The sequence below is a fragment of the Archocentrus centrarchus genome, unplaced genomic scaffold, assembly GCF_007364275.1.
Source record: "Archocentrus centrarchus isolate MPI-CPG fArcCen1 unplaced genomic scaffold, fArcCen1 scaffold_52_ctg1, whole genome shotgun sequence".
Taxonomy (NCBI): domain Eukaryota; kingdom Metazoa; phylum Chordata; class Actinopteri; order Cichliformes; family Cichlidae; genus Archocentrus; species Archocentrus centrarchus.
The window spans coordinates 1,012,497-1,033,427 of record NW_022060274.1 but is presented as its reverse complement, the minus strand read 5'-3'; the positions used below and the strand labels follow the sequence as shown (position 1 = coordinate 1,033,427).

The window sequence follows — 20,931 nt, the reverse complement described above, 5'->3', positions numbered from 1 at the left end:
CAGGAATTTGGCAACATTTGTGAGCCTTTATATTGATGCTATGATTATCATTGCTTATATTGAGATGATGATTGCTGAGTAGCTGGAAATGCACAGGAGGAATAGACCACCATGAACAGGCCAAACAGAATCCCGACCCAACCTGTAGTGACATTTCTCGGGAAGCGCACGTCAGGTTATGATGTAGGTTATGATGTAGGTTATGATGTAGGTTATGGCGTAATGTCAGATTGCTGTGACGGTGTGGATTTTCAGGCAAAGGCACAATTTGATAGCAGAAGTGTTAAAAGATGTTCCACACTTATTGTTTCATTTTAAATTTCTTGCCTTTTCTGTGGAGTGTTCTGTCAGTAATGCTGACAGTAGTCAAAATGATGGTGAGGTTCAAAGGACCGACTCTCAGATTTAAGGGTTTAATTTTTTTTTATTTGTTACCAGTTACAAGTAAGGAGAGTTAATGTGTTTAAATAGACCTTTCATAAATAACAGGCAGTGACGTGATTGGTCATGTGTATTGTCGTGACAATGCAGAAAAGAATACACTTGATTAAGAGAGCATTCATAAATTAAGGCTGAATAATTATGTTTACTCCTGGTGTTTCAGGGTGACCCTGAGGGTGGGGCAGGGTTATTTATTTTACATTGATAAGCATTTGTGGCTGTGACATGTAAAATCTGGGTTTTTAAGTGATTGTGAAGGTCATTGGATTTGAACCCAGGACCTTCTTACTGTGAAGCAACTGTCCTAACCACTACACTACCACAAATTTGTGCAAAAGCGTGAAACATTCATATGCATGGTTTACACAGATCTGTGTATAGCCCATGCAGGAGTGGACTCCACCATGGAAGACCTGCAGAGTAACTATGCAGAGTGATGGAGGGCTCACAGCCAACCAACTTGTTAATAATGTTACATCCTCACTGCGTACAACAGCCTGGTGGTGTTGGAGGTACCTTCCTGTGAAAAGGGAGTTTTTCCATCTCACTGTTGCCAAATGGTTGTTCATACGAGTCATCTTGTGATTGTTGGGGTTTTCTTTGTCTCTCCTTCTTTACCCTACAACATTAGAGATGAAACTGAATTGATTCTGAGCTCTTTTTACATAGGATACAATCTGGGGAGAAATGCTTATTTTTCTTATATCGCTCCTTTATGCATGTCTGTATGAAATGGGCTTTTTGGCTCCTGTCATTTTTAATGGTTGCACTGCACACAGGCTGGCTTCACTTTTCTGGGATGCAGTCAGAGGATAGAGAACTCAACCAAGGGGCAAAGACATGCAAAAGCTTTTTTTGTTTTTTTGCTTGTTTTATTCAGTTGTTGTCAGTTTTGTAGGGATCATGCAGCGGAGATGGTTTCAGTTGCACCACATTACTTAACAGCTCATTCAAAGAGACTTGGATAAAAAACACAGATGATCACAGTTGGGGCAGGGGGCATCAATGAAGTAATCAGGAATTACATTTTAGCATTTACATATGTTTATCCTCAAAAAAGGTTAAAAAAAACAAAGATATTCCTCACTCACTATTCACTTTGTGGTCTCCCACCTCTGTCCTACCCTGGTGTCATTCATTTTTAAGCATACTGAAACCCTATAACGTCCATGTATAGCCCTTTGAATACTGAGTTAATTTTTTTAGCAGTTGCTAACTATAACTAGGATTTCTTTAGATAAAGATCTAGCTTTTTTCCTTATTTTGATAATAACACAGGTCAGATTATGTGTTATAGTTACCTGCTATCTTTATCTTGATCCATCAAATGAAAAGTCCATCTTTCCATTCTCTGATGGATGACTGTATGACCAATGTAGCTGTTCATTACTTTTGTTTTGTAGATTTTTACTGAATCTTGGGAGTCATTTTTAAAATAGGAATTTTCTTCTCTTTATTTGCTACTTTACCTCCAGCAGGGTTATATGGTTAATGGAAAACAGTATTTTATTTTTCCATGCTGTTTTCTCCATCTTTCCCATCCAAGCATTTAAACAGAATGGCGGTTTGCTGGTGTCCTTGTATAAATGTGTTTTAGACTGTCTGCCAGGTGAACAGATGGCCCAGCATGATGAATGTGTTGCTACCATGCTGCAGCTATCTGCCTGAGAGTGGAAGGCAGAGGATGGAGATTTGTAGCTGATAAAAAAATGAGGAGTGACGTGCGTTATGAATCGCTCAGCATGAGCCTCCGTTAGCCGGCCAACAGGTCACCTTATTATCTCCATGAACATCAGAACTGTTTAATTATTGTAGTAATAAGCAAACCATCCACTTTCTCTCATGCATGCTGTGTATATATTTCCTAAAATCTAATAAGTATTATTACCCTGCCCCCCGGAGTATGTTTGTCTGTCTGATTGTTAACAATATTACAGCAAAACCACCAGTCCTATTAATACCAAATGTGCAAAAAACGATGGCCAGTAACCCTAGAGGACCTGAAAATTTTTTTTCCATAATTGGGTCAAGGAACAATCGGAATGGCGTCTTTGGTCCGTACGTTGTGGTGGCAGTACTACAGCATCTAGGTAGCATTACGAAAGAGGAGCGAAAATAAAGGCAGTAACGTGTTGCAGGTAAATGCAACATTTCTAAATGCTCAACAAATATCAGCAATCACACAAAGTGCCTGCAGTTTGTCACACAGTGTGTCTGCTTGCTAAAAGAAGAGCTGCTGTGAGAGAAGTGAGGAGGCAGAGTGATCCTCTGCAGTGGAGGCAAAAGCAAAAAAAAATCTCTTTTTCTCTGCTCATGTTTTACATAACTGTTCAAACTGAGTGCATTCATTAGAATTAGAATTTAGATTGAGATAAAGTTTGTATTCTCATGTAATAATATTATTTTATTATTACATTAATATAGCATGACATTCAGTTAGCTTGGCACAACAACAGCAGGTAGAAACGTCCTCCAAAGAGCTGCTTTTACTTTCTTACTCTGAGTACATTTCAGAGCCTGTATTTTTTTACTTTTACTTGAGTAAAGAAGTTGAACCAGTACTTCAAGTTTTACCAGAGTATTTTTAACACAAGTATCTGTACTTCTACTTAAGTACAGAATGTCAGTACTTTTGCCACCTCTGCTTATTTGGTGCAGTGAGAAGCAGAGGTGGGTATTGTCCATGGCTTGTTGTGCCTGGCACTACTTGTTGTAGTATTTTATTTTATAGTTTTGTGTAAATTAGTTTGAGCTTGATGTCATATGTGAAAGATACTGTACAACACAACGTAAATAATTTGGGGTGTTCAGAGCAGTACTAGACAAAATACTCACATAAGAGCCTGCACCTACTGATGCTGGGTCCCCTGAACCAGGAGCCACACTGCTGGCGTTTCCCTGCTTGTGCTGGGTTGTGGAATATGCGGTTTTATTTTATCATGGAAACTCTGGCCATCAAGGTCTGGTTACTGTGTCCTCCGGTAAAACACACACGTCTGCGACGTCCAGCAGTAATGTTTGGGCCCAGGTACCAGCTAGGTGTGCACATTCAATTTGCTATTTAACATTTCTTCTCAACTTTGCTTCTCCTTGTTTTATGCCAATTGTTCCTAAAACTAAGACTTTTCTCCTTGGTACACGTTATAATCAGACAGAATGCCTCCAAAAAAGCTAGAAGAGGAAATGGAGGAGATTAAAAAGTTTGGTTAACTATCATAATGTAATGTCTGGAGAAATTACAGATATTGCCAAACAGCTACTGGACATGATGGGGCAAACCAAAGAGCTACAGAAACAAAATATTGAAAAAGGGAAAAAGATGATCCTGTTGGAGTCACGAGCGGCTGATCTGGAGCAGTACACCCACATCAATGATGCTGTTATCAGCAGGTTGGAGACCAGACCCAGGACATATGCAAGAGCTGTAGCAATAAAAGAGGGCAGAGTGCTTACTGAAGCCAATATAGATTCACTGGAGCAACAAGTCATTGCTTTTTCTTCTGAAGCAAGAGAATAGCCATAAACGGTAAAGACTTATCACCCTCAGAAAAATAAAGGTGATTAAACACCCCATAATAATCTGCTCTGTGAACAGAAAACAAAACAAGCGCTTAAAACAAGGATGAAAACTGAAAGGAGCCGATGTGTACGTTGGTGAACAAGAACAACGCAGACATAGCAGGATAAGCACGCATATTGAGGAGGCAGAACAACATTCAGTCATGCTCATTGATGCACGTGGGGAGCAAAGGCTGGCCTGTGTTGTCCAATCCAACAGATGAGCTACTGTAGCTCAAATTGCTGAAAAATGTCATGCTGGTTCTGATAGAAAGGTGTCAGAATACACAGTGCATTGCAGTTTGTTGCAAATATATATGACGTGTACATGCACACCAAGTAAATTTATGTACAAATTACATGTTACACCTGTAACCACAGTAGTCACAATAGTCAATGTTTTACTTTCTCTTCTTCCATTTTTGTAGTTCTTGTTTGTTCAATGAGCTCTTTACCCCTCTGTAATAGTTTGAATTTCTTACCTCTGAACAATATATTGATTTTATTTGTCTCACATAAAAAAATATGACTACATGTTGCTTTTAGTTATAATGTTAACATGAAGGTGTAGACCTATATACATATGCAGCAGCCCCATCTAGTGTCTGTGGAGCTCTCATTATCGGTATGGCCACTGTGAAAACACTGCTGGTGGCTCTCTTGGATCTAAACAACACTACATTGTTGTTCTTTTCCTCCTCTGCTGAGAAAGTTTGATTCATGTGCTTTCCTGAGGCCTTTGTTTGCATGTAGATGATACGGCACATGTGCATCTGTTGCCCTGAAAATGCCATATGCAATCTCTGCGCAGCACAAACAAATGGTCATTGAACCCTGTTCGGTGGGATTAGGCCCAGCAAATCCACTCTGCAAATTAATTACAGCTTGGATGAAGTGGAGTCCAGAAGGTGCTTTGGTTCTCTGGGAGAAGGCTTCGCGGCCCTCTGTGGTTGAAAGGACCCATCTATATGTTGGCTAGCTTATCAACATGTCATAATCTATACAGGTAGGTCCATAACTTTTTGGACAATGACAGATTTCTTTTGTGATTTTGCCTCTGTACACCACCGCAGACACAAATCAAGATGTGATTGAAGTGCAGACTTTCAACTTTAATCAAGAGGTTTAACAAAACTATTGAATTAACTGTCAAGGAATTACCTTTTCTTATATAGTCCCCCATTTTCAGGCGTTCAAAAGTTTTAGAGTAACATAATTTTGAATATCAGGATTTTTTTTTTTTGGAACTCGTGGATGTCACAAAAAGCTGTTTCCTCCCTTGGCCTGAGATGCTCTAACAGGCCTTTACTGCAGCTGTCTTCAGTTGTTGCTTGTTTGTTTGGTCTTTAATGAAAATGATGCTCTTTTGGTTTGAGATAAGGTGACTGACTTATTGAACAATTTTCCATGTCTTTACCATGAGAAGCTCTTGGTTTGGTTTTGGATTATTGTCCATTTACACTGTGAAGCATAGTCCCATCAGTTTGCGGTATTTAATCTGAATCTGAGCAGAGAGCTCTGTATCAGCAGTCACATCATATCAAACACTACTGAACCAGTTCCCTTGGCAGCCCCTACATGCCCGTGCCATAGCGTTGCCTCCACTAGGTTTGACAGATGATATGATAACCAATGGATCACAAGCTTTTCTCTCCTTCTCCAAACTTTTCCCATCATATTGGTACATGTTCGTTTTACTTCGGACCGCATATTAAAAGTTTCAGTGAATAGCTACTAAAGGCAAGTTTAACACTAAAGATCTGCTCCAGATTTTTCATCTGCTTAATTTTTCATGGAATTATCCCGTAACACTCCTCACCTGGCTCTAACTGGCTTAGGACTGGAAACATGGTTGGAAAGCAAACCAAGCTTGGAACTGTGACTTTTTAAAATCATGAGTTTAATCAATCCTGGGTTGCATTTACAGTAGCTTGAGAGAGAAATTTCTCTGTAGGCATGTCCAGGAAAGGAGACAGAGTCTGCTGGCGAAAGCAACTACTATTCTGGGAGATGATAAACTGTAAAGCAATACATTTCCCATGATGGATCAATACTTGTAATTCATGATGTAACACCTTTGCTGCTGTTCTCTGACATGTTGTACTACAGGGAATTCCCTGAGGCTCTATGTTTCCCCAGTGAGCTTCTCTATGGAGAACCTATTGTATTCTTTAATGGTCTTCAACCGAGACCTCTCCCTGCCTTTTGGGAGCTGAGGTTTCTCAGATGTAGAAGAGAGAGACATCTTCATCTTCTCTCCAAAGACTTGTCTCTTCATACATGCAGCACTGAGAGTTGAGGAGGGGATATTGCTGCTGACTTGGACTGGATACACAGAGCATGGGATGGCCTGCTGTTAGTACTGACAGCACTGATCGAAAGATATGTGTACAGTCTGCATACATCAACACTTTCAGATTTTCATTAAGTTCGTGCAAGTCTTTCTGACTGGAGGTACCGTATTGCTTTTTGCTTTGTTTTGTTTTTTAGGCTGTTTTCTTCATTTTAAAATTACAAACATTTTCTCCACTACAGAAAGTGATTCTATGGCATATGGACAGTATTGGCAGCAGTGATATTATTGATGTAACTGGCAACAGACTAGTTATTCAGTTTTACAAAATACAATAATTTAAGCCTGACTAAGAAGCCAATTTAAATGAATGAATCTAGGGTTATGCTTTGCAGCATTTTACTTTTTTGTAAAATAACACTCTGGACTCCTCTAAGCATGATATCCAAGTGCACTTCAGACCCAGTCACACCATAAGACAAAAACTGGTTCATCAAATTCAGTTCAGTTTTATTTATATAGAGCCAAATCACAACAGTCACCTCAAGCTGTTTTATATTGTATGGTAAATACCCTCCAGATCTCCACCAGACTTGGTACAGACTTGTACAGTTAAATCATAATTAAGTAATTAAAAACAATAGAGGATGATCTCACACGTTGGAATACAATGACCTTTATCACTTATGGGGAGAGTTGCCACCATTAAAATGATGATTTTGCCAAAAATCATAATTCCCAGGTCTCAGGTCTCCTGGGACTTTCTCTAACTGCCTCTGGCTTCTGGTGGGCATTGCTGTGGCTTTCTGCCCTCATTATTAAGTACATTTCGTGACACAGACATCTTGACAATATTTCCATGTTTGCACAGTGCAGCAATGAGCAATGAGGGGCGGCTCATGACTTTTACACAGTACTGTATAATTAATAATGGTAGTCATGCTTCTGTGTGGGGAAAACTATATGTACAGAAATGTGTTAATAAATATTATCCAAACTTTCTTGACCCAGTGAGTAAGCTGCATATGCAAAAACAGTCTGGTATACAGAACAGAAAATGATTTAATTCATATTTATGAAAATGACCATCCATCCATTTTTGTATCCACTTGTCTAATTCAGGGTTGCAAGGGGGCTGGAACCTATTCCACCTGTCATAGGGTGAGAGGCACCCTTAAAGAAATTATACTGTGAGGGCACCAGTCCATCACAGCCATGAATATGACCATGTTCATAATTTCTAATTAAATTAATTAATTTGAATGTTTTTCAAAATGCAGAAGAGGAGGGCATATCTTTTGGACTCTTTTTCTGCATTCATGCCATCAAGTATATGGCAAAAATTCCTATGTTGAGTTTGCTGAATAGGCCATCGACCATTTAACTGACTGGATTTAGATTTGTTTTTGTGCATTAACATGTCTCATTAGCACTGCCTGTATATTAAATAACCCAGACTCTATTTGTCACCTCCCCAATATGTTCAGCTTCATAAGTACTTACCCTTGACGCATTGATATTCTTCATCATGTTAAATCAGTTTCTCCCTGTTGTAACCCCACAGTGAAGCCCCTCCCCCTTTCACCATTGGATGCCCTGTCATCGACACCGGTGGGTGGAGCTGGTGAACGGCAGGCCTTAGAGCTGCGGGTTCGAGTGGTGGAGGAAGAGAACCGGGCGCTACGCCGGGAGCTCAGCCGCCCACCCAGGAGCCCGTCTGCACGCCTTCCGAGCAGCGATCACCGTGGCAACCAAAGCCGAACACATTCAGAGGAAGGCACAGGTGACAATGAGAGCCAGAAAGCTGTGGCAGTGGGAAACAGCTCAGACTGCATCCGGCAGCCTGTGGTGGATAAGTGTGAGGTGAGGCCTGTTTAATGTACGTTTGTTCCAGCAGGTTTCATAAAGAGCGGTTTTTTAACACAACAAAGTTTTCCACTGACCACATACCATTTAAAGTTGCAGTATGACCTTGAAGGATGTCTCCACACACCACAATGCTATCTGCACATTATGCCTTCATATTACAGCATGCCTTCAGGCATTTTTTAGCCTAATCCTCCAGTTGGTTTACTGTTGAGATATGGCTCTGTGAGGAGGCTGGATAATATGAGAGCTTTAATATGTCCACGCTGTGATCCACACACTGATGGTGTCTCACAGCACATCACCATTTAGCATATTGGGAGTTTTTTTCTGGTGGAAAAAAACAGCCTATACTTACAGAATGATATTTGCTTTGTATGTTGAAATGGACTGCTATAGTCCTCCTATAGATATTGATATTGACACTTTATCAGCCGTACATTCTATTCAAGTTATCCTGTTATACCTCTGATTAAGGGAATATTGCATTACGACAGTTTCAAACAATAAAACCAAATCGATGATGCCACATTGATTTCATTTTTCATTATAACAATAACAAAGTAATTGTAGTGATTTATTGTTGTGTGTACATCATTCCCTGAAAATTTGCTGGTCATGTCTTAAATAGTTTAGGAGCTGTGAGGCTTAAAAAAAGTGGCATCTTAAAAACCCTGGTCCCTGGAAGCCCAAATAAACCCCTGGTCTGAATAGGGTTAAACCAACCAAATATATCAGTCCCAAAATTGAAAATTAAATACCTACCCAACAAACCAATATCAGAATAGTTGACTAGTTCAGGTGCAGCTGTAGCTCTAATGTTCTTTGTGGAAAGGCTTTTTTCCCCTGGCACAGTTCCCATGTAGACCATATTTGTGTAGTCCTTTTGATTGACAACTATACTTGCCTGCAGATCCATCCGTCCATTTCCTTCCACTTATCCTTTTCAGGGTCACAGGGGACCTGGAGCCTATCCAGCTGCTATGGGGTGAGAGGCATGGTACACCCTGTACAGGTCACCAGCCTGTCACAGGGCTAACACAGGGAGACAGACAACCAACCAATCACACTCACACCTATGAGCAATTTAGAGTCACCAATTAACCTAACTCCACCAAACTGGAGTACCCGGAGGAAACCACGCAGACACAAGGAGAACATGTAAACTCCACACAGAAAGGCCCGGGCCAAGGAGGATTCAAACCCAGGCCTTCTTCCTGTGAGGCAACAGTGCTAACCAATGCACTACAGCACTTCCCCTGCCTACAGTTCCTGCGGTTAAAAACCTGAGGTTCTCTCTGTATATGTCCATTCCTGGACTGAAATTGCTGGAGTGTCCAGTCCTGAAAAAAAGATGCTGTTTAAAATGCACTTCTAAATGTTTTACTTGGATTTTTTCTTTTCTTTTTACAAATAATTTTAAGATATTTTTAAAGCTCTTACCACACTTCAACACACACTTGTGAATCCGTGGAGAGGGCTTGAAAGCTCTTAATATGCACATTTTGCATTTATTAATTAATTTAAACAACAAAATGTTTAATTTTTCTGTATACACTTTTTCATAGGGTTAGTCAAATATTGATTTATGCTGAAATATGAAGAACCTGTACTACTTTCCTTAATAGTCTGGAAAGATAGAAATAACTATTCAAATACATCTGCACAGAAATATATATGGCACTTAAAAACAATACTATAAACCATTTTAGAGAATTTGGTAAAATTACATAGGAAGGAAGGCAATATTGACAAATGAGCTCCAAATACATAACCAAATACATAATATCTCACTGAACTCTCTATTTTTCCTCTATTTTACCTGATCTTTGTGCAATATCCATCCATCCATCCGCCCGGTCAGGCGAAGCCCTAAGAAATGACATAGGCCTGCCCTCCTGCAGGCCCACCACCCGCAGGAGGCGTTGTAGGGGTTGAGTGCAGTGTGTGTCGGGCAGTGGCCAAGGGTGGAGGCCCTGGCGGACCAATCCCCAGCTATCAAGACTGGCTATTGGGACATGGAATGTCTCTGGTGGGGAAGGAGCCTGAGCTAGTGCGTGAGGTTAAGAGATACCAGCTAGATATAGTTGGGTTCACCTCAACACATGGCCTGGGCTCTGGAACCAGTCTCCTGGAGAGAGGCTGGACTCTGTTCCAGTCTGGAGTTGCCCTCGGTGAGAGGCAGTGAGCTGGGGTGGGTGTCCTCGTATCCCCTGGCTTGCTGCCTGTACATTGGAGTTTTCACCAGTGGATGAGAGGGTTGTTCCCCTGCACCTTCAGACCGGGGAACGGGTCCTGACTGTTGCTTGCGCTTATGTGCTGAATGACAGTTCAGAGTACCCACCTTTTTTGGAGTCGCTGGATGGGGTGCTCGAGGGTGCTCCGACCGGTGACTCCATCGTCTTGCTGGGAGACTTTAATGCTCACGTGGGCAATGACAGTGAGACCTGGAGGGGCGTGATTGGGAGGAATGGCCTGCCTGATCTGAACCCGAATAGTGTCTTGTTATTGGACTTCTGTGCAAACCACAGTTTGTCCATAAAGAACACCATGTTCGAACATAAGGATGTCCACTAGTGCACGTGGCACCAGGACACCCTTTGTCGCAGATCAATGATTGATTTTGTAATCGTATCACGAGATCTGCAGCCATATGTTCTGGACACTCTGGTGAAAAGAGGAGCTAAGCTGTCAACTGATCACCACCTGGTGGTGAGTTGGATCAGGTGGCGGGGGAAGATGCTGGACAGATCTGGTGCACCTAAACATGTTGTGAGGGTGCGCTGGGAATGCCTGGCAGAAGCCCCAATCTGCGAGATCTTCAACTCCTACCTCCGGCAGAACTTTGAGTCTGAATGGACCATGTTTCGCACCTCCATTGTTGAGGCTGCTGCTCAGAGCTGTGGCTGCAGGGTTGTCGGTGCCTGTTGTGGTGTTAACCCCTGAACCAGGTGATGGTCACCAGAGGTGAAGGGAGCCATCAAGCTGAAGAAGGAGTCTTATCGGGCTTGGTTAGCCTGTGGGACTCCATCTCGGGTGTGGGAGGAGTTCGGTGAGGCTATGGAAAAAGCAATTCTGGGAAACTGTCAGGCAACTCAGGAGGGGAAAGCGGTGCTCCACTCACACGGTTTATAGCGCGGGTGGGGTGCTGCTGACTTCTACTGAAGTCTGATGGTGGAAGGAATACATTGAAGAACTCTTGAATCCTACTGACACGTCTTCTGTAGTGGAAGCAGAGTCTGGGGATGAGGGGGATGACTTGCCCATCACTGGGGGTGAGGTCACTGAGGTGGTTGAACAACTCCTTGGTGGCAGGGCCCCTGGGGGGGACGAGATTCGCCCTGAGTTCCTGAAGGCTCTGGATGTTGTAGCGCTGTCTTGATTGACATGCCTCTGCAACGTTGCATGGAGATCTGGGGTGGTGCCACTAGATTGGCAGACCGGGGTGATCCCCATCTTTAAGAAGGGAGACCGGAGGGTGTGCTCCAACTTTTGGGGGAATCATAAGTTTCAGCCTCCCCGGTAAGGTCTATGCCAGGGTGCAGGAAAGGAGGGTCCATCCGTTAGTCGAAGCTCAGATCCAAGAGGAACAATGTGGTTTTTGTCCTGGTCGTGGAACACTGGACCAGCTCTTTATCCTCTCGAGGATATTCGAGTGTGCGTGGGAGTTTGCCCAACCAGTCTACATGTGCTTTGTGGACTTGGAGAAGGCATTCGAGTATGGGGTGTCTGGGCTGTTGTTGTGGGCCATTCAGTCCCTGTACAACTGCAGTGAGAGCTTGTTCCGTATAGCGGGCAATAAGTCGGACTCGTTTCCTCTGGGTGTTGGACTCCATCGGGGCTGTCCTTTGTCACCAATTCTTATGGACATTTTATGGACAGAATTTCAAAGCGTAGCCATGTGGCGGAAGGCTTCTTCCTTGGTGGCCTCAGAATCTCGTTTCTGCTCTTTGCGGATGATGATGTCTTCCTGGTGGCTTCATCAGGTGGTGGCCTCCAGCTCGCAGTGGAACAGTTTGCAGCCGAGTGTGAAGCACCTGGCATGAGATCAGCACCTCTAAGTCTGAGGCCATGGTCCTCAGCCAGAAAACACTGGAGTGCCCTCTCCGGCTCAGGGACGAGCTCCTGCGCCAGGTGGAGGAGTTTAAGTATCTCTGGGTGTTCTTCATGAGTGACGGGAGAAGGGATCGACAGACAGATCAGGGCTGCGTCTGCAGTAACGCAGACACTGCACCGGTCTGTCGTGGTGAGCTGATTGAAGCTGTCGATTTACTGGTCGATCGACGTTCCAACCCTCACCTATGGTCACGAGCTTTGAGTAGTGACTGAAAAATGAGAAATGAGTTTCCTTCGAAGGATGGCTGGCCTCTCTCTTAGAGATCGGGTGATGAATGTGGCCATTTGGGAGGGGCTCAGAGTAGAGCCGCTGCTTGTCCACATCGAGAGGAGCCAGTTGAGGTGGCTCGGGCATCTGACTAGGATGCCTCCTGGACATCTCTTGAGTGAGGTGTTCTGGGCATGTCCCACCGCGAGGAGACCCTGGTAGATCCAGGATACGCTGAAGAGATTATCTCTCTTCGCTGTGCTGGGAACGCCTTGGGGTCCCTCCGGATGAGCTGGTGGAGGTGGCTGGGAGAGGGAAGCATGGATGGATGGATGGATGGACTTTAATATTCATGTCGACAAAGCTACTGATACTGATGCACAATATTTTATTTCTATCCTTGATAGCCTTGATCTTTCTAGATTTGCTGATATTCCCACCAACAATAAGGGCCATATTCTGGATTTAGTTTATTCTGTTGTTTCGCCTTTTAATTTAATGCTCTGGAGTTTCCCATCTCAGATCACAAGATTGACCTATTTGACATTATACTGACATTGTCAAAATCTCACCTACAGCATGTGATTTCCCTCTGTAATCTCAAAAGCATTAACCCCAGCAATCTCAGCAGTTTAATCAGTTCCTCCATTAACATTATCTCCCCAGCTTCTTCCACTGCTGTCCTGGTAGTTTATTTTTCACTGTTACCAAATTATGCAAGCCTGCAGAACATACTTCTCTTCTCACTTCCAAAATCCATTTGCAACTGAATTCTTCTGGCCTAGTTCGAGACTAGTTCAGCCGGCCTGATCTGAACCTGAGGGTGCTTTGTAATTGGACTTCTGTACATACTTTGTCCATCAGAAACACCATGTTCAAAGATAAGGATGTCCAGAAGTGCATGTGGCACCAGGACATTCTAGGTCAGGGGTGTCAAACTCAATCACAGACCAAGCCAAAATTGAAAACACAGTCTAAATTGTGGGCCAAACAGAATTAACCTTTATTGAACAGTCTAAAACTGGGTGAAGCGAGGAGCTAAGCTGTCAACTGATCACCACCTGGTGAGTTAGATGATATGGTGGGGAGGATGATGGACAGACGTGGTGGCCCTAACAGAGTCCCTAGTTCCCAAACTCAACGGCAATAAAAGTTGTTATCCTTATTAGCTCAAAGATTTCACTTCATAAAATACACCCTTTTGTTGTCTATATTGATGGTTGTCAGGTGCACACCTCCACTGTGTCTTGAGCAATGCTTTCTCCTTTACCTGTAACACATCAGTAATGTTGGACTTTCAGTCTACTTCCTCCTACATTACATTTCTAGACTACGCCCTCTGCTTTCTCAAGACAACACACAAGTCCTGGTTCATTCTCTGGTCACCTGTTGTTTGGATTAATGTAATGCAGTTCTCTCTGCCCCCCCCCCCCCCCCCCCAACCTCCAAAAGAAAAACAACTTAATTGGCTCAAATTGGTATAGAACTCTGCAGCAAGAGTCAGAACCCTCAGTCTTCTGACCATGTTATACCTGTTCTCATTCAGCTTCACTGGCACCCCATTCCTCCATCACCTCGTTTCAACTGATGGGGTGCCGGTGCTCGTGCCAGTGCTGGTTCCAGTGAACCGGTGAACTGCTAAAGAATGGGCCTGTGTTTCCACTGCACTTTATGTATAAGTGTGGGCGGGTCCTCGTCTGGAAATGAAGCTGAAGGGCACAAACATGGGAGAACAGGCTCCCCTTTTGCAAAATCTATTTCTTGTGCTGCAAACATATTTTATGGCCCAAACAAAATTACTGCAACATCTGTGTGTGGCACAGAGGTAAACACTGACAGCGATTACGAGCAAGACTACAAGTACGCACTTTAAATCCATTTATCTGTGATGTGAACTGATACAAAGCAGCAAGTTCAGCCTTAGGGCCCAACCTAATTCACAACCGTGAAAATCGCATCACTTTTCTTGTGTAATATACACCATGCAGTGAAATAGCGGTAGAAAACTTTAAATCGAGATGACAGAGTCATGCCCTTCTGACGCTTGCTTCACGCATTCTTGGTTCCAGACCAGCTAGCTTGCGGTGCTGGAGCTGAACCCATTTTTTGGCCCAGCACCGAGTGCGTTCGCGGTGGAAAAAATGCTCAATGGTTTAAGCATTTGGTATCGGCACCCAGTCAGTGGAAACAGGGCCAGTGTATCCAATACAAGATTTTACTTCTCACATTCAAAGCTCTCAGTGACTTGGCACCCCCAATTCTTTCAGACCTCCTTCATCCTTACATCCCTTCCTGCACCCTCTGCTCAGCTTCAGCTGCTCTCTTGAAGGCTCCTCACTTCAGACTCAACATCATGGGTGCCAGAGCCGTTATCTATGTTGCACCTCATCTTTGGATCTTCTTACCACTGTCAGCTGGACTCTTAGACACAGTTCAAATCCCAGCCGAAAACCCATCTGTTTTCATCAGCATATAAGCTATAACCATCTTGTTTTATATGTTTTACATTTATATTGTCTCTTTTAATACTGTTGCTGTTTATTTTGTGTTGTAAGGTGACCTTGAGTGCTTTGGGTGCCAACAAATAAAAATTATATTTATTGTTATTACGTTCATGGAAGAAAAATATCCTCCGTCAGCCTTCCCTTGCTGCCCCCGATAATACAGTTACCTCCACTGCAGAGTAATCAGCTTTTAACCCTGTCAGGACAATTATAAACCAGCACTAGAAGATCGTGTTTGATTAACAGTAGTATTTAGTAGTGTGGACGGATGTGTGCCTGAAAAGAAGAATAATCAAGAATAATTGTTATTGTCTCTTATGAGCAGTGACATAATACATAATAGAATACAATTCGTAATAAAGTTATTTTTAATTACACAAACAATATAGATAACCCTGATTAGTAAACATTATCATATATTCATTATCATTTAATTGTTAAATTATTTACAATTACAATCCATCAGCCATGGTTATAAAGTGTTGACCAAATGGTTACCAAAGAATGTACTTGAAGGCAGATGTATTATTTGGAAAAGACTTCGTTACATTTTGCTCAATTTCTTTTTCTGTCCTGTGCAGTGCAGACAAAGAGTGAAGCAAGAATAACAGCAGTTTCAGGGCTGAGTTTTCTTCAGTTCACTGGAACACCTTGTGCTTTCTCACTGGCAGCTATGTGATTTGTGCCTAGCACTCTGAGAAAGGATATGCCCTCGGATGGTTTCTTATCACTACCCTCTACTTTCCACCAACATCAGCTGTCAGTCACAGGCAGTTCTTAACAAGAGCCAGGCAGTACTGAAATGGAAGGAGAGCTCGTTTACAATTGGAAGGTGAGAAATCCAGAGAGGGCAATCTCACTGTAGCATATTTCCAGCAGTGCTCATTTGGAGGGTTAGTCCTGCTGCTCTAAGGCCTACAAGAAGATTAGCATGAATATTCTGAGGGAAACCAATTGCACATGGAGTTCAGACATGTGAAGCTGGCATCACCAAGAAACATTTGTAGCTATAATTGGAGCTATAGCTCAGAAGTGTGAGGGAAAAAAATTGTTCTATGGTAACTGGGATATCCCAGTTACCATAGAACAATTTTTTATTTTTTTTTGAGGGGCAGAGTACACCCTGAACAGGTTGCCAAGATGTCACAGGGCAAACACAGTGACGCAACCATTCATACTCACATTCAAACTTACAGCCAATTTAGAATCACCTAACCTAACCCCAACTGCATGTCTTTGGACTGCAGGAGGAAACCGGAGTACCTGGAGAGAACCCACACAGACAGCTGCCTCCTCCAGCTTATCCGGGGGAACACCAAGGCTTTCCCAGGCCAGTCAAGAAATAAAATCTCTTCAGCTTGTCCTTGGTCTGCCCCAGGGCCTCCCCTGGTAGTGCATACCTGGAACACCCCACTCAACAGGTCCCTAGGAGGCATCCTAATCAGATGCCTGAGCTGCCTCAACTGGCTCCTTTCAATGTGGACGTAGATCAGCTGGTAATTTGACAGCTTTGCTTTAAAGCTCAGCTCTCTCTTCACCACAATGGAACGGTACAGCATCCACATCACTGTAGGCGCAGCCCCAATCCATCTGTCAATTTGCCGCTCCCCTCTCCCCTCACTTATGAGCAAGACCCCCTCCCTGAGCCTGGTTCTGCTGGAGGTTTTTTCCTGTTAAAGGGAGTTTTTCCTTCCCACTGTCACCAAGTGCTGCTCATAGGGGGTCGTTTTGACTGTTGGGTTTTCTCTGTATTTATTGTAGGGTCTTTACCCACAATATAAAGCGCCTTGAGGTGACTATTTGTTGTGATTTGGTGCTATATAAATAAAATTGAATTGTCTAACATTTGTGCACACTCACACTCTGATGGGTGCATTGGGGGCAACTCGGGGTTCAGTATCTAGCCCAAGAAATCTGTAGACAGGCTTCAAACCACTGACCTTGTGATTGGTAGATGACCCACTCTATCTCCTGAGCCAAAGCTGCCCCAGAAATTTTGAGTTGTATTATGAGACATAGAACCTCTCACTTTCTCATAGTCTTAGTGGACGTTCAGTATTCGAATGCTTTTAGCATTATAGACTGACACACTCAGCAACAGAACACCATTTGGAGCAGTGCTGGCTCTGCCACACAGATACACAATTTTACTGAAAACTGAACATATGCTGGACATACTATATTTCTCAATTCATTATGAGAGAAACAAAAATGCTCTTATACCTGCATAACATTTCTGAGAATCTTCGTGTTTTCTTGAGTGGCACAAGAAAAGTGTCAAATGTCTGTTCTGCACATGTATGCTAGATTGCTTCCTTGGTGTTTACATTTTGCATGCATTACTGGAACATACGTTTATTTTATATATACTGTTTCTCTATGTTGCATCACAGCACAGATGTCTTAACCTTTAACATCCACCTGTTTTAAGTTAGGAAAAGGGTTTGGCTGTATTGTAGTCATATGCGAAACCAACCCCTTTTTATAAACTTAATTTCAAGAATAACAATTTCAAGTGTCAACACACATTTTGGTCTTACGGTTATTTCATTACAAGTTTTTACACTTGTGTATGGCATATACAGAAAAATGATAATAAAAGGGGCTGTGTTAGCCTACTCCTACTTCTAACCCTTAGTGCATCACCAGCAACTTGGCAGATATTGAGAAGTTAATTGAGTGCTTATCAGAATATCTGCTTTAAATATATAAATATTATAGTTATTAACAAAGGTATTGACTAACTCTTCTCAGTAAAAGTTCATTAGATTTTGCAAAGCTTCATGTTGAATTTGATACATTGCATGAGAACCTTTGTAGTAGTTAGTATGTTTGGCCTTTGCAGTGCGCTCATTTGTAAGGAAATATTTCTGATAATGTTTCTCTTCAAATCTTGCTGATATGTAAAACAATAAAAATAAAAGAGCTTCTCATTTGTGTTAATCAATAATAAGCCAAGCAGAAGTGGAATGTTGAGTAAAAGATTTTGATATCATAATGGTTCCCCTCACAGGCTTTTAGACCTGGGGTAATGACAAAACTGATGATGTGGCTGTAAGCAAACAGACCATAAGCAGATGACTTGATATTACTACGGCTGATTAGTTCCTCTTTTGATGCTTTGAAATGCGTTCTAGTGTCGTCTTTATTGGAAATAACAGTTTTTAATGTGCTTTATGGCTGCAGTTCAGTTGATATTCTGTACCCTGTGTTGTGCAGAAACAAATCTCTGCTCTTTAATCACTTTGTCATACATTTTCTCCTCAGACCATCCACGTGGCCATTGTGTGCGCAGGTTACAACGCAAGTCGAGACGTGGTGACGCTGGTTAAATCTGTCCTCTTCCACAGGTACAGCAAATCATTTTCAACTTTTCTTTCAATAATATACTTGGAGTAGCAGTTCCTTTTTTTTAAGGAAATGTTATGCAGACTAGGTTACTTTGTCTTGGAAATGCTGTTAATTAAATCCTTTACCAAGAGGTAAAACGATGATACTGAATTTCTTGTTAAAAAATATCTGATAAGCATTACTGAACTTTTTAAGTGTTTAGGCACTGGTAAAGTTTCCAAGAAAGTTGTGATTGTATAAAATGTAAATATAAAATGTGAATAAAAAACAAAAGCAATGATTTGCATTAAAAGCCTGTATTCAACTGAAGATGGCACAAAGACATCCATTTTTATGCATCTCACGAACCCCTTTACAGGTAGGTGAGGCTCACAATTAAATAAATAAATAAATCAGACAATTAATGCATTATATTAGTTAATAATTTATCATTTATAGATGCTACCCAATCAGGAAATTGGGGAACAGACCTGAATAATAGATGCATAGACTCCATATATTATATATAACCAGAAAAAAAGAGGCACCCAGGTGGCTTAGCGGTGAAGCCGGCGACCACATGCATATGCCTCATTGCGGTGCGAGTGGCGCAGGCCCGAGTCCCGGCCTGTCGCCAGCTTGCCCCCCGTGTCCCCCCCTGTCCCTCCCTTCCTGTCTCCCTCCACTGTGGATAAAAGCCTCTGTGGCCAAAAATTGGGAAATAAGTATATATTCTAAGGCATCAGAAGTTGGCAGGACACACACAGTAGTTGGGATTTTAGGTTTTAGCATAACTCTGAATACAGAGAATGTTACAGCAGCTAAAAGAGACATTTTTCCAAATCACAGAATAGCACTAAATGACCATGACTGCAAATATCTTTGAACAGCTTTTAGAAGAATTTCAAATCCTATATTTCTGCTAAACAAGTGTACCTGGAACTAGAAATCTTGTTAGGCAATACTGAGAGCCTAACCAGCTGGAGCAACTGCCTTAAGAAGTGCCCTCATATGCCCATGTCAGTTGTTCCCATCATCTGAGAGGCATTTGGTGAAAATAAGCAGGCAAGCCTAAAATAAGCAGAATACTTTAGCTTATTTGGGGGGGCTGTAGCTCAGGAGGTAGAACAGGTCACCTATTGATCAGAAGGTCAGCGTTTTGATTCCTGGCTGCTCCGGGTTGCATGCCAAAGTATCCTTGGGCAAGATACTGAACCCCAAGTTGCTCTCCGCTGCAAATGTTAAGAGTGTGAATGTTAGATATTAAAAGCACTTAGTTTAGTTACACATGGAAGTGCTTGTATGAATGGGTAAATGTGTTGTATAAGCGCTTTGAGTGCTTAGGCAGAGTAGAAAAGCGCTATATGAGAACGAGTCCATTTACCACATGTTCCAAATTAAGGATTTTGTCACGTCCTGGGCCGTTTGCCCAGCGTTTTGTGTTTAGTTTATTTCCTGAGCTTCTCCTCCCAGTATGTTTGTCTTGTTCCCCGTGTTGTGACTCGTCTGCGTGTTCCTTGGTTTATCACTTCCTGTTTTATTTTGCCAGTGTGATTTTCCCTGTGCTTTGCGTTTAGTTGGCTTCCTCTGTGTTATTAGTTTCATTTGCCTCACCTGCTGTGCCCTACTGTTTCCTCTTCCCCTGATTACCCATTGTTTATTTAAGCCCTCAGTTTCCATGTGTTCTTTGTCGCGTCATTGATGTTGTGTACCTACGTGTCCCCGTGTTCCAGTGTTTCCTGTGCTCCCTTCGTCTTCCTCCCAAAAGGTTTTGTATTTCTTTTTGTCCGGTCCCAATAAATTCCTTTAGTTTTACCCATCTCTGGAGTCCTACGTGTTTGTCCTTCCTCGCCCGTTTCCTCCCCGGCCATGACAGATTTGTATTTAAAACTACTGTGACAGCAATAATGCTGTTGCATACCATCTCCCATTTGGCTCGGTTCAGACCTTTTTTCACCATCTTCATTACGAAAGGTTTGCACATCTTTGTATTGGGTAATGTTACAGAAACAATATCCTTCCAAAACAGTCCAACTTTTAAATCGTAACACCGCTTTTAGGCACAGTTCATGTCGAGCATATTCAAATTCCAAAATACCTTCCACTGAGTGCAAGAACACATCGAGCAGTTGTTGCTTAGATTATAATGTATATACTTCAACTATATGGTTCAACTATTGTTTTTGTTGGTTCCCATTTGAAATGATGAAAATGTAACAAAGTCAAAAATATCTTTTCCTGCCAGAAATGGCCTAGTATCATGGCTCCTTTGGTAACCACTGCAGCGCCTGTTCAATCAGAGGGATGTTTAAATGTTGACTCACTGTTGCTGTGAGTGTGCAGACAGCAGCCTGAGCGATCAGCCTGTCTCACACCCGGGACACTGATCATCAGATGCAATCTAACCTTGTAACAAGCTGACCTGCAGTTTTAAACAAATTGCCTTACTTCCACTATTTCTTCCCTGTATTGTCAATTTGTAATGAAATATTGAATATGTTAGAAATTCCCTGTGAAACAAGCTTGAAGATGTGTGCCATTTCATTCTTTGTATTTACTGTTCTGTCATTTAATTTCTGGATGTGAAATGTTTTAGCAAACACTGTAAATTAGTT

At 42.2% G+C, this 20,931-nt stretch overlaps 1 protein-coding gene across 2 annotated transcripts in view; it reads left to right on the top strand.

Moving 5' to 3' along the window:
- Positions 1-20,931, top strand: part of large1 (LARGE xylosyl- and glucuronyltransferase 1) — a 136,059-nt gene that overhangs the window by 35,168 nt on the left and 79,960 nt on the right. For both annotated transcript variants that reach the window (XM_030725285.1, XM_030725287.1), the window contains exons 3-4: positions 7,857-8,155; positions 18,254-18,336. In XM_030725285.1, the coding sequence (XP_030581145.1) occupies positions 7,857-8,155; positions 18,254-18,336 (382 nt within the window). The remainder of the gene's footprint in view (positions 1-7,856; positions 8,156-18,253; positions 18,337-20,931) is intronic.